We start from the raw sequence: 14243 nt of genomic DNA, 5'->3' as shown, positions 1-14243 counted from the left end.
CTACTTGGGCGCAGAGATATCACGCCCAAGTAGCAGTGCTTCGCCTGTGCTTCCCCCTAATATAGTCCTAAATATATAAGTCAATATCTGCCTAGGAAATCACCTAGTGTTAATCTGCATCACTATTTGTACTTGTTGTGAATACACAGGCCACAAGAAGTAATTAGGTGTTTTTTTTTTTTATATATCACTTTTACTCAGGACATGCTAGCTGGCAACAAAGGATTCCATTCATTATGCTAAGCTAAGCTAGCGCCGACCCTGTCAAACTAAAACAATGCATGCACTGAGACAAAAATGCATTTGCCCACCTATCTAAATGTAGGAAAGAAAGTGAATAAGCCCTATTTCAAAAAACGGTGGAGTGTTCCTTTAATCTTTCCTCAAAGTAGTGAGAACGACAAACAATCTGCATTAATAGATTTATAGACAGTTTTGATTAGGCTAGCAGAAGTATTTCAGTAAGACAGTAATAATGTGAGTTAACCAGTTAGCAGGAGACCCACACAATATAAAACTCAAAACTAAGTATTTTGAACACTATCTTTCAAGAGCAAGCGGTTTGCGAATCCTGCATTGAACATCCCGCCAGTAAAATAAAGGGAACACAGCAAGAGTTTAGGATTATATTGCTGTGGTTTCGTTGTAAAGATGAACATGCTTGTCCTTGGGCAGTGAAAAACACTGGCTTTACGGTCACATTGTATCGCACAGCGTCTTCTCGACATGATGCTATCCAGTATCCACAGGAATCAGCTGCAGTGTTTGAGGTTCAAGTTTTCCCTTGTGTCTGCGCGGGCAATATGCTTATGTTTCGTCTTGACTTCACAACGAAACGGCTTATGACTCGTTTGAAAAATGATTCATTTCATTGACTCAGAGTTGACTCTTCCTTTTGAAAGACAATAACTATATACGGTGCACTTTCAGATTTAAAACTTGCAGGATGTTTTCATTCACTTCGAGCTGTGTTACACACTACATGAAAGGTCATTTTCAAAAATCCATTTGCACTTTAAAAGCTTGGCAATGTACAGCTTCTTGTCTCAAACTCTTCTCTTGGGATTTATACACGCATACATACAATCATGCACATATGGTGGAAGACACCTCAATGTAGCCCCGTCGCCAGAATCTTTTTTTCCCATGGTGAAAAAAAGCTTACAATGGACTATCAGTGCAAATATGACAACAATATTTTGTGACAATTTAATATCTAAACAGTTGGGAATACTCTATCTAGGTCCATACAGGGTTTAAAGTAGACATGAAACAGAAGTTGCGATAGTCTTTTCTTCCTTATTGTTATGAAGCGGCTTCACACATGAGAAAAATGTAGGGCGAGACTTTATTTTGTCCATCGGGAATTGATTGGATTGTTGGATGGTTGTGTGCTTTTGCAGTGATCTCAAGTGAATGATGTCTTGTCGTCTTGTCCTTGCACCAGTAAACAAGTAATCAGAGAAGAGAAGAGTACCGGTGTGTGAGTACTTCTAGCATGCCACAATGAACATAGCACAAGCCACGCTGTCTGATTCAAACGGCTCCTTTGAATTGGTTTCTTCTTAATGAGTCAGTAGCAGTAATAACATTAAATGGCATGACATCTTATGCACAAAAAAACATTGGAACATGCCATTTTGTTTAGTGGCATATGCCACTAAAATTGTGTCATGCATGAGCCCCAATGAAATACCGATGTGCCCTAGCAAAAAACTTGTTCTACTGATAAATGCATGTCTGACAATGGAGATTATCGTATACCGACCTGATAATGACTTTCCAAGATAATATTTTAGCAATAATGTCATGCAACGCAATGAAGCAGCTCTTTATTGTGCATGCAGCTTGTGAACAAGCAACAAATTTTGTGCTGCTTAAAGAAAATTTATATCCATAGGCTATATCCAAAACAGTTAAAAATCTAAATATGGGGACACTTTTAATGGGTTTCCTAATTAGGAAAGGCTAGAAACGCTTCTTGTAAAAATGATTCACGTAACGATCTCGAACTTGTTTAAAATAGTGAGAATCAACACAACATCTGTAGTGATAAAAGCAAACCAAACACCCATGCACGCATAATTCACACATACAACACTTTTTACTGCATATAGGCTTGTGTAATATCACCATATCTTTCATAAATAGAATCCAAGGACACCTCCATAAGACTGACAGTGATTTATAGATTTCTCGGACTCTGTGTTTGGCTCAAGGTTTGAGCGCTGATGTGTGTATGAGCTCGGCTTTGGCACTCATTTTACCTGATCGATCAGAAAACAGTCTGATTTCAAGGATAAGACTGATCTCTAGAGCAAAAATGACAGCTTGATGATGTCATTTGATTTGATGATGTCATTCTATCGAAATTGGAACAGAGTGAACTAGAGACCAAATGGAAAGCAGTTGAACATGAATACAAATGGGAGAATGCAAAAGCCTTTTAAAGAAATATAGACAGGAACCTCCTATTCATTAAACCACAGGGTTGCGGTTTGTAATTATAAGAGGTCCATGCATCATTTTTCTGCCGAAGCCGTGTTTACCACTGTGCTGAGATTAAAATACTGCCATAGATTATCTGACATGACAGGCCAAATGAATGTCTATCGGTAATCATGCATGTGAACCTTTGCCTTGCCCTGTATAATTAATGACAATGAGGTTCATGAGATTTGCGTCGGGATAATGATGTCCAGAGATGAATACAGAGGATATAATTTGATATAATACACAAATCACTCACATTATGGATTTAATTATGGCAAATACACCGATTGCTTTGTGATGTATTGAAAGTAGATGTTAGGGAAAAACCTAGGACCCCCTAATTTTGCCATTCATTTGGTGCCCTGATTGCACTCGCTATGTGCGAATACAATGCAGGCTCACTCTAGCTCGTATCCAAGGTAAATCTTCAACAATATCCTCCCTTACGTGTGTTTTAATGAACTAAATACATCGTAATTGGCTAAAACGCATGCGCAGGTTACTTTGCTTCCTGACAAAGCGCGCACCCAAGTCCGTGTTGCTTTCACATTCACGCGAATCGCGACACAGTTCGAGTGCAGCTGAACTCAGACCAACTCCTTCAGGAGGTCTCGGGGTTCAGTACCCGGGTCCGCATGACAGCTTTCACATAAGCAGTTTTTTATGTGAACTGTGCCCCATTCTGAACTAAACTACCAGTGTGAGAACGCCCTTATAGTTTCCCTGGTTGTTTTCCCTCTCCCCCTCACAAATGAACCTGCCTGCTGTCCAACTACTATGTCTGGAGCAGAAGAAGGACCACGCAATTCCCTGGAGGACCACACAAGAGAATTTTTGGATTTGACGTGCCTAACGGTCCAAGGCAGGCCTCCCAAGAAACGGTCCTCGAGAGGATTTGCCGCTATTGTGGAGTGGGCGCTGGTGAATAATGGATCGGCTTTCACCATCTGCCCAGCGGAAGACATCACCAGCCCCACTCTGGACCCAGAGCCCAGTCAACCATCACCCCACTGCATGGCTAGACACTGCAGCGGTGCACGAGCCAGCACAAGTAACGAGGACTGAGCCAACCATCGTCCCGGAGCCCGAGCCTCATGAAATGTCTGACCAGTTGCGTGAGCCGGCAACATCATGTGCTGCCGTGGGAGTATTAGTGGAGTACGAGGGAATGGGGGAGAGTGAGCTGAAGCCATTTGGCTCCATCTGGCTCGTCCTTCCCTCCAGCTCCGCCTCAGTCTTCTGGCACTCTGGCTTCACCTCGGACTCTTGTCACCGCTGCACACGGTCTCGCTGCCTCTTCGTCTGTGCCCAGGACTCTACTTCCATCGGCCTCGTCTCAGTCAGTTGTCCCCCTGGAGTCGTCTGCCAAGACTCCACCCACCCTCAACTCCATCATCAAGGCTGCACTTTGGGTCCCTGCCTGGCTACTCCTTCTCCTGATTCCTCCCTGGCTCCTCCCACCATTATCACCACCCTGGTCTCTCCTTCTGTCATTTTCCCTGCTTTTCTGCTTTCCACCTTCTCTGCACCCAACTCCAGAGTCCCCTCATTCCCTTCTCAGTTGGACTTTTATGGTGCAAGGATGCGCTTTTCTCCTATGATCTCCTGAGTGTTCCTTGTGGATTTATTAAAGCCTATTTCTGTCCTTTTTCGTGTGCTTCATTACAGCTACTCGTTACAATGTTATTCTCACAGTGGCAGTAAATTATTTATAGTTCATTGATTCTCCCAACTGCTTTTTTTTTTCCTATCTAAAAAAAAGCCTCCTGCTTATATACATTCAGAAGGTCATCCAGGTTTGTGGAACTGCACAAACAGATCAGCCACTAGGCATGTACCTGTCACTGAAAACTGAGACCCACACAGAATTTGATCATTTGTCAGCAATTTTTTGTCAGCTGAACCTCTTCGATCTAATGTATTTACTTGAAGTAGCCCCTGACATTTTAAGTTAATAAGTTTGATCAATAATAAAATTAAGTCAATTATAATAACAACAACAACAACAACAATACAATTAAGTTTACCAAACCTTGTCAGCACAGATGGGTTTTTCAGATAAACTTGCCATTCTCAGAGCTGAAGATCTTTTCTCATCAACTGGATTGCTGGCTAATTAGAGAGTGTGATGTGCAGTTCTATCTCTGTCAGGTACAAGCCAATTTCAGAGCCAGTCATTCTGTGATGAGAACCAGGAGCACTATTAATGAAAGCCTTCCTCACATATATCCTGTGAACTTAATCAGCCAAGGCTAATCATAGAACCTGCACCATCTATCCTGACGAGCAGTTAAAAAAAGTTTGAACCTTTTAAAATAGTCTCGATAGCTTCCATCTAAGTCAATATTAATTAAATTCTGTCATTTGACAATATTTTACAGTGCCAAAAGGTTTTATGTGAATATTACTTATATTTAGTACATTTTGGGACCCCAATTGCTGTCAAATTCGTCCTATTGCTGACCTGCACAGGAGGTATTTTGGTCCTTTCCTCTATACAAGCTGTAGCATAAATATTTTTGGATATCTTGCATATTTTTGGGATGCCTCAAATGGCCTTGAATATAAATCATGCCACAGAATATCAATGAGATTGAGGTCAGGACTCTGACCTGACCATTCTAATATATGGAATTTCCTCTGTTTGGACCAACTCTGATGGTGATTTATTCCTTTGTTTAGGAACTGACACGTTGCATGACCCACTTTCTTTAAAGTTTCAGATCACAAACATCCTGGCAATGTGCTATACAATTGGAACAATTATATTCAATTGCCTGCAGATTCATACAGTCTACAGTCATACTCTCTCGCGGTACATTTCCATTTAAAGAATCCTTTGACAAGTCTTTACACTGACCTTTGAAAGAACAGCCAAGGCATGACTGGTGCTACATTTTTTCTATTTGTGATCAATCTGTTTCAATTGGGACTGATGAAGCCCCAAGTCTTCAGACATCCTCTTGTAACCTTTTCCAGACAAATGAGCCTATACAATTATGTGGTTTTCTGAAATCTCTTTAGGTCATGCCACATTTCACTTTAACAAAATTCAGTGGTAACCAACTCTTTCATAATTATGAGAACATGAGACATTTTCTCATAATTGTTAATATTTAAGTTCATGGGGCCGATATAAATTTAAAGGGATCCTATTATGCCCTTTTACAAAGTATTGATTTTGTGTTTGGGGTGTACTAGAATATGTTTACATGCTTGATTGTTCAAAAAACACATTCTTTTTCACACATTTTACATGATTACAGCACCTCTCTCCCAAGTCTGTCTTGAACGTGCTTTATAGTTCTGGTTTAGATAAAGCCCCTCCTTCCGAAATACGAAATGAGCTGTGATTGGTTAGGTGGCCCAGTGTGTCGTGATTGGCACAGATTGTTCAGGAAATGTCCCGCCCCTCCATAACTGTGAGTTCTGCTCTAGTGTAAATATTAAGGATATGGCATTTCTTATGCATTATAGATACGATTTTTGTCGGAAAACTAAGGTAATACAAAGAATAGCCTAATTGTTAACAAAACCATAGTTAATTTTCCTAAGGAGCAGTGAACCATCTTACAAGTCCGAGAGCTTACAAAAGCAACAGAAAACAAGTTCTCCATAAAATGTGCAGCGCAGAGATAAATGTTAGGATTATAAGGCCGTGTGTCCACCAAAGCGTTTTTTCACGCGGCTGGCGTGTTTTTTCAATTGTTTTCAATGGGTGCGCCGCGTTTTTAAAACGCCATGAGCGTAACGAGGCGCTGATCGTCTTTTTCACGCTGAAGCGCTGAGCGTTCGCCGTTTTTTTACAGGTCGCCGAGAGTTGAAGAATGTTCAACTTTTGGTAAAATGCAGCCCTCATCACTGTCACTTTTTACCCAACCGTCCAATCACAGTGGAGGAGGGGCGGGACTAATACCATACCGACCAACCGCATCCGCCACATTCTGCTTGTACAACGTACGTCAACAGATGACAACGCCTTAAGAAGGTCAAACAAAGGTGTTTTAGAACCGGGGTGGGGTAAAAAAGGCATCTCTTTGACATAATGGCAGCAACACTATTCATCGTTTCTAATCAGCTCAGCCAGGCCTCCGCCCCCTTTTTTTGTGTATTCCGTGGGCGCGGATTATTTAAATGAGTAACATTGTGACTTCATAAGATCTGGGGAAAAAAATCACATTGTAGTCCAAACAAGCCGTTCGTTGTGGTTCTTGAAAAGTGGATTCTGTTAAATAAAATATCTCACTTTGGAGTGGACTTTGAGCTTTGTAACCTTGTAGATCTTTTTTATGCTCTAACAGCAACATTACACAATAGGTAAAGTTGAAAATAGTTGAAAAGCATAATAGGATCCCTTTAAAAACATTGAGAAGTTGATAATAAGAGATCACTGAAATCAGTGGAAACATAAAATGAAAGATTCAGACCTTTAGATTAATTAAAGTCATTTGCCAAGTTAAAATACTCTGTGAGAAAAACATCTCTGGTGTAACATTATGGGTACTACTTGGATTATAGTCACAATCCCTGTATTAAATAGGTAAGTGGGTTTAGTTGACCGACTCTTGACAAAAACAATATACTCAAAGATTCAGATAGTATGAACTGAAAGATCCTAATACTTCTATTTTTTTCATACCTTTGCACATCATAGGCATGACCTTTAGATGCTGCCAAGCCCAAGTTACATTGTTTCACGTTTGAACAAATACTGACACCTGGTGGCAATACTTTCATGCAAAACAAATTAAATAATATCATCATTGCACAAAAACAAAACTTTGATATGAGATATTTCTTATAAAACACACAATGAGTTATGTATATGGCAGTAAAAATGCACACAATGTTATTTCCTGTCTCTTAATATGGTTTTGCATGGATAGTGCTTTCATATCCAGCACTTTCAGGGAGAACATTGCACCACACGAACCAAAGTCTTATTACCTATCTGTAGTGAAGCCCTTTGGGTCATTGTGGGGGTCCCAAACTTGTCTGGGCTATCAGGTGGAGAAGTAACACCATATGACCCCATAGGGATGCAGTCCTGTTGAGCACCACCTTCTTCAGTGTGAAGGGTGAGATGGGCTGGAGGCTCTGGACCGCATCTTACTAAAGCTATAAAGCACCTGTAGAACTGGCAATGAATTCAGAATTGATGGTAATACAAGTCTATAAGGATAATGAGGAAACAAATACACCTATAAGAGGCACATACCTGATTATTGAACAGAACGTAGACGATGGGATTCAAAACAGTGCTGCTCTTTGCTAGTATGGACGACACAACGCTGGCTGTGGGGCTGACAATGCCAACGCTGAATGTGCCAAGCAATGCCATGACCCCATACGGCATCCAACAGAGCAGGTAACAGGACACCATGGAAACCACCATCACCAGCACGTGTGTTTCCCTCCTCTGCGCAGCTGTCTGATTGATCTTAGCAACCTGTGGGGTGAGGAGACATGCTTTGAGGTTTGCTTTTCAAGAACAACAGCATCAAGCTGTACATTTGCGTCTGGTTTGAAACACCACATGGTGTCTATGACCCAGAATGTTTGACAGAATTTAAAGCATTTTATTTTTTATGTTTGTTAAGGCCTACAAGAATTTGCTAAAATGCTCAAATCTGATCCAGCTGTGCATAGCCAAATGAGAATTCTGACATCATATACTAACCCTCATGTCATTCCAAACCCATAAGCCTTTGGTTAATCCTCGGAACACAAATTAAGAGAGAGGTTTCTGTCCCACCATTGAAAGTCCAGGTAACCAAAACTTAGACGATCCAAAAAAGTTCATAAAGGCATCGCAAAATGAATCTATATGAATCAAGTGGTTTAATCCAAGTGTTGTGAAGATTATGATCACTTTATATGATGAACAGATTTAATTTAGGCTTTTCACATGACACAGGCACAATCTCCTGTTTACAATGTGTGATGCACTCTATGTAAGTGTGTTTATATTTCAATAGAAGCCTAAATTAAATCTGTTCATCATATAAAGCAATAATATCTCCTCACAAGACTTTGATTAAACCATTAAATTTAAATTGATTTATTTTACAACTCCTTTCCATTTTGGATCTTTTAGGTTTTGGTTATGTAGACTTTCACTGGAGGGACAGAAACTTCTCAGATTTCATTTAAAAAGTCTTGTGGGTTTGGAATGACATGAGGGTAAGTCAATGATGACACAATTGTTTTATTTTTGGATGAACTAACCCTGTGAAAAGGACTTTGGTTCTGGACAGCAGCATGAAAAATGCTTAATTTATGAACAAACATTTGGCTAGAAAGATCGATAAGTCTTACTCGAAGAGAGTTCTTTATCAAAATCACTGCTTCCACTCCCACTCTCTCTCTTTCAACCTTTTCCACTTTCACTCTTCCCTCACCCCATGAATGGCAATGAGGATCTTCCCGTAGCAGTAGACCATGAGAAGAAGAGGCAGGAGCAGGCAAAAGACAAAGAGGCAGATGACGTAAGAAGTCGTTTCTGGGGAGCGATGGTTCCACTGGACTGAACAGATGGTGCCGGGACCCTCAGGACCGTAACTGCTCCAGCCGAAGAGTGGTGGCGATGTCCAAGCGAGAGAGTACAGCCAGCAGCCTGTGATGAAGAGCCAGGTCTTCCTATAGTCAGACGCATCCACTTTTGTGCAGCAGAGGATGGTGCTGTAACGCTCGTATGACAGTACAGCGAGGGATACCAGTGAAACAATACCTGTTAATGTTGTATAAAGAGACAAATCAATTAGGCCTATATGATTATCAACTAAATGTTTATTTAATTTACCTTGATAACCATAGTTGCTGCCAAATTCTCTTTTTGAACTTTTATTAAACCATGTACAAATCTATACATCTCCACATTTACGCAAATATACAGCACGATCAGTGTAATCTGATCCCCAAACGAATGACTCTTATGAAGTGGTTCTTTTTAGTGGATTAAAAACATATAGACTAATCATGTCAAGACACCTTAGAGGAATAGTTCACCCAAAAATGAAAATTCTGTCATAAATTACTCGCCCTCATGTTGTTTCAAACCTGTATACATTTCTTTCTTCTGCTGAACACAAAATAAAATATTTTGAAGAATATGGGTGACCAAACAGTTGTGGGGCACCACTGACTTCCATAATGTTTTATTTTATTTTATTTATTCTATGGAAGTCAATTCTGCCCCACAACTGTTTGGTTACAAACATTATTCAACCTTATTTTGTGTTCAGCAGAAGAGAGACATTTATAGAGGTTTGGAACAACTTTAGGGTGAGTAAATGATGACAGAATTTGACATTTTTGGGTGAAGGGAGGCCCATCCTTATATATTTTTAATAAAATACGGTTTTAAAACAACTTCACAGTATAATAAACAGGGTAATATAACAACAATCAATGATGCAAACTCCAATTAACCAATTATTTGTAATAATTAACCAATCTGACTTAGCCTACTAAACCATGCTGAAATGAACCGACACCAGGAATGTATATTTTCAATGTAATAACGTGCAGTTATAGATAGGATAATCATTACGATTTTTAAATTATCAGTATAATGTAGAATAAATTAGTTAATTAAATCTCAGTCTTACCGAACATTGCATTGGCAAAACCATACCACCTGCAGCCGTGAACTCCCGTCAGCCACCGGCCGTTTACAGACGCGGCGAAACTTAAAGGTGTGCCAAAAATACAAACAAGCATGTCGCTCACACAGATGTTCAGCAATATCAGATTGATAGGAGTCCTCAGGACATGAAATCGGGCGAAGACCAAAAGAACAAGAAAGTTATTTAGGAAACCGAAAACGAAGATTATTCCCAAACACACGGCCACTACAGTGTGTCCCGTGCGGCTGAATCCGGGCTGATCTGGAGTCGGTGTGTCCAGCTGGCTGCCGTTCTCTAAGGACTCTCTGAGGAACATACAATAGCGGACAGTAACCATAATAATAGACTGAATAGAGCACACCTGTATGAAGGAATGGAGAAGTTTGAGAATGGGAAAGTTAGTTGCACTCTCAGACTGTTTAAATACCCCGTAGACCCACAGATCCCGTTCATTATCGCCTTTCTAGTGCCCCCCTCCTCAGGAGAAGAGAGCGACCCTCCCGTCTTTAATCTCTCAGCTATCGGCATAAACGCCACTCAAGCGCGCCGCGCGCGCGTATCCTCAAAGTAGGCTATGGCAAACCATTTATTCCTTAAAACGATTTTTTTTTTGTCTCTAGGCTACTATATATTTTTAATTATTGGTAAGAAATCCAGTAGTGACCAGGGGCCTCATTTATAAAGCTTGCGTACGCAAATAACAGTTTAAATAAATAAAATACTTCTGATATAAACATTTATATTAAATATGCCATTGCAGAGTTAAACACTTAAACATGAAATCATTACTGAAGTTACAACATTTTTTTTAAATTCAATCATTAGAAATATTTGTTGTGGATGCGATTGTTTTGAACACTTTTCCTGTGGCGTGCTTTAATGTTTTAACCACAGAGATAATTGCTTATCATGATAATACCAGATTGTCAGAGAAAATAGTTTCGTGCAAATAATGCCCAAGGCCTATCTGTTTCCATTAAAAATATAAATCAATTAAAAATACAATTCGGCAAGTGGAAAAGATTGAGAAAAACTTTCTCTGAAATGTATTTTACACTATTTGATTTATGTAGGCTATTCAAAAACAAGGCAAGGATAGACAACTTGATTTGTATTAATGTAATGTTTCTTGTACGTTTATATCATTTGCATATGATTATTCATCCACGTGATAACGTTTAAGTTATCACGTGGATGAATAATCATATGCAAATGATATGTAGATGAGGATCTGCATAGTAAAACTAGGCGTTGTAAGCGCCATATATGGTTATTTCGGGTGGAGACACATGTACGCACAATATTCCGCTGACTGGGATTTATAAAGTGAATTCTGCGCAGGTTCTGGCGTACGCACGGTTTTATAAGTCTGAATATTTTTTTGCGTACACCATTTTTGGCTTTCGGGCGCACATTAGTAAGGTTCCTACGCACAGTTTTAGAAATGAGGCCCCAGGCCTTTTATTGTTGAATTTCACTATTAAATTCTATACTGTAAAAAAAGATAGAAACGGAAAATAGCCTGGTAGGCCTAATTTTCTGCCAGGACATCCTGTCATTATACAGAAATGGCTGTTAACGCTGAAACACAACACTGAAATGCGTAATTCAAGATACAGGTAAAACACCTGTATATATATAAAAAAAAGGAAATAAAAAAACGTTCTTATTTATATAGTACACTGTGCCCTATTTTTACGTACTTTTTTTTAACAGTGTAGTAAGATTTGCAGTTGAACTATAGGTCGCCATTCAATCATTACACATAACAAGTAAAAAGGCAAATGTAATTAGTGAGATAAGATATGTGACTACTAACAAATGGGATATATAGGCCTATTAGTGTCATAAATTAGCCTGGCTAACGTCAGACCTCGTCTCATTGAGACGTGGTCTGGGAACCACATGTTAATTTTCTCGTATTTGAGGCGTGGTTTACGAATGCCCAGAGCCATTTATTGGGCACTACTACGAATGTCTATCAAATGCGCCTGTATGTAGCTCATAGCCAATCGTTTCAATTATACCAGATGACGTACGAAATAAACTTGCGTTCTAAACTAGAACACTATCTAAGGCTGCATCGAAAGGTAACTTTGCGTCTGCTGCCATGTTAGATCCATAGCAAACTGGTTCGGTGTGTCGCATAGACGTCGTCATCGTCTTGCTGCTCCCTCCCCGTTCTGTGATTGGTTCCCTTTTTGAGGGGAAAATCTGGTCCATGGTGTCCAGGCTGCCTAGCAGCGTGAATTAAAGCGCGCTGCGCACAAGGCAGCATGGGGAAACCCAGGCTGGTCATAAATACCTGCAGTGTTCAATAGGCTATTCATTTGGAGTAGATACTGGTAAGATAGAAACTTTTGGAATATTTTGTTTTATTTGGTTAAACTGAAAAATACACATTTTACTACTGCATTTTATAAATTATTTAAAAAATAAATACTAGTAGTATAAAAATATTCGAGTTAGTTTGAAGAAATAAAGGTAAACATGGCTTGCCACAATACCCTTGCATGGCCTACCTATATAGGTCTAGGGTCTTCTGTCTAAAAAGGGAACTATTAATAAGGACTGACATACTGTATGAGAATGTCTCACATCTCTAAAGGTTTCAGACATTATCTAGTCATTGGGATATTTAGTTTCATAGTTCATTTATTAGAGGAAAAACTATTTTAACTGCACTGGTCATTTCCTGAAGTAAACAGTTTAACAGTCAGTCTGTAATTCAGTAAACTGCAACAAAATTAGTCTGTAGTTTTTCTCGGTTGTTTCTCAAATGTGTTGAATACATGACAGATTTAGATTTAATGTGCCCCTGTTGTCCACTTGGTTAGGCATCAGCCTGATTTATTTACTTCATAAGAGAGCAGGAAAATTAGGGCAGATGGGAGAGAACTTAAAATGTGCCAAGGCATCAATAATCGAATAGTGAGCATGTCGAAATGAAAAGTTCACCATCTGGTCCACTATAATGTACCCATTTTTGCGGTGAGATGAGCATTGCTTTCCACATTTTTTAGTCAAAATTAAACTAATTTACTTTCTAAATCTAATTTCCATTGCTTAAATTTACATTCTGGCCTGCAGATTGAATCCTGTTTCATTTGTACTTGCATCACATTATGCTAGTAAAATGGGTTACAAATGTTGCATGCTTACTAAAAAAACAACTAGGCTTCATATAGCATGGTTGAGATTACTGCTAACAGTTAAATCAAATGATAAGATCATTAATTTAGTGTTCATTTAAATCTTTATTGATAGGGTAAATGCTTTGAGAACATCTCAGATTGTATTTTCCCATTCATTAACACACTCTGGGGATGTGAGAGGATGATGGGAAAGAGAAAAGCACACAAAGCAAGAATATAGTGCACTCACTGTAAAAAAAAGAAGAAAAAGAAATCCCATGTTGGGGTTATAAACCACTGATTGAACCCGAGAGTTAAAAGCCTTCTTATAACGATTCTCATTCTCAAACCATAGAGTTAAATGTTACAGTAGTGAATATTTCTTAATGATTTTATATTTATAGTTATGCATAGTCACATATTTTAAAGTCTTGGTTACAAAATAAGCTATTGAACATTTCCACCATTGTTGCTCAGAAAAAAAAGCATGAACACATAGATTTTTTTGACAATATTGTCACAATATGAGAATAAAAATTGCCTCTATAGTATCTAATATGTTTGCTAGTATGTTCAAAGTTATTAATATGCTGACCTAAGATAAATTATTTATCATTTTGCTCTAATTTTTGAAAAATAAGCAAAGTTGCATTCATTGGCTCTCTATAGTTATGCCCCTTTAAGTTTTGTGGACAGGCAAATGAATGACTCTGTTCTCCTAGAGTCTCCCAATGTGTTATTAGCAGTAATTGCAGTTTTACGGAGATGTGGGAGTAAGTGAGCGTGAAAGGCTGTCCTCGTGTATGTCCATACCCCACATCCCCTGAATACACGCAGAGCAGAGAGAGCATGCAGTTGTCTTTGAAAATCAGTAAATTGCCTTTAAAAAAGTAAATATGAAGTAAACGTATAAGTCTAATTTACTAATAAACAACAGACTGTCAAAAAATCAAAATCATTCATAATTCTGACAGGTCATTCTGACCTG

At 39.0% G+C, this 14243-nt stretch overlaps 1 protein-coding gene across 1 annotated transcript; it reads right to left on the bottom strand.

The window, feature by feature from the left end:
- Positions 1–7095: 7095 nt before the first annotated feature.
- On the bottom strand, positions 7096–10660 carry tmtops3b (teleost multiple tissue opsin 3b). Its single transcript, XM_081354590.1, has 4 exons — positions 10104–10660; positions 8895–9223; positions 7712–7942; positions 7096–7630 (listed from the first exon to the last, which is right to left on the bottom strand). The coding sequence occupies exons 1-4, from the start codon at positions 10456–10458 to the stop codon at positions 7400–7402; spliced, it is 1146 nt and encodes a 381-aa protein (XP_081210716.1). The 5' UTR covers positions 10459–10660; the 3' UTR covers positions 7096–7399.
- Between the last annotated feature and the right edge of the window lie 3583 nt (positions 10661–14243).

Source organism: Scardinius erythrophthalmus, assembly GCF_964197995.2.
Source record: "Scardinius erythrophthalmus genome assembly, chromosome: 23".
In the NCBI taxonomy this organism is placed as follows: domain Eukaryota; kingdom Metazoa; phylum Chordata; class Actinopteri; order Cypriniformes; family Leuciscidae; genus Scardinius; species Scardinius erythrophthalmus.
Note: the sequence above shows the minus strand (reverse complement) of the source record. Positions and strands in the feature narration are given on the sequence as shown.

Coding starts and splice junctions, on each gene's coding strand:
- tmtops3b (XM_081354590.1), bottom strand. CDS start 10,458: ATGGTTACTGTCCGCTATTGTATGTTCCTCAGAGAGTCCTTAGAGAAC. Junction 9,224..10,103: donor TTTTGCCAATGCAATGTTCG/GTAAGACTGAGA, acceptor CAACATTAACAG/GTATTGTTTCACTGGTATCC. Junction 7,943..8,894: donor TCCTCATTGCCATTCATGGG/GTGAGGGAAGAG, acceptor CTCACCCCACAG/GTTGCTAAGATCAATCAGAC.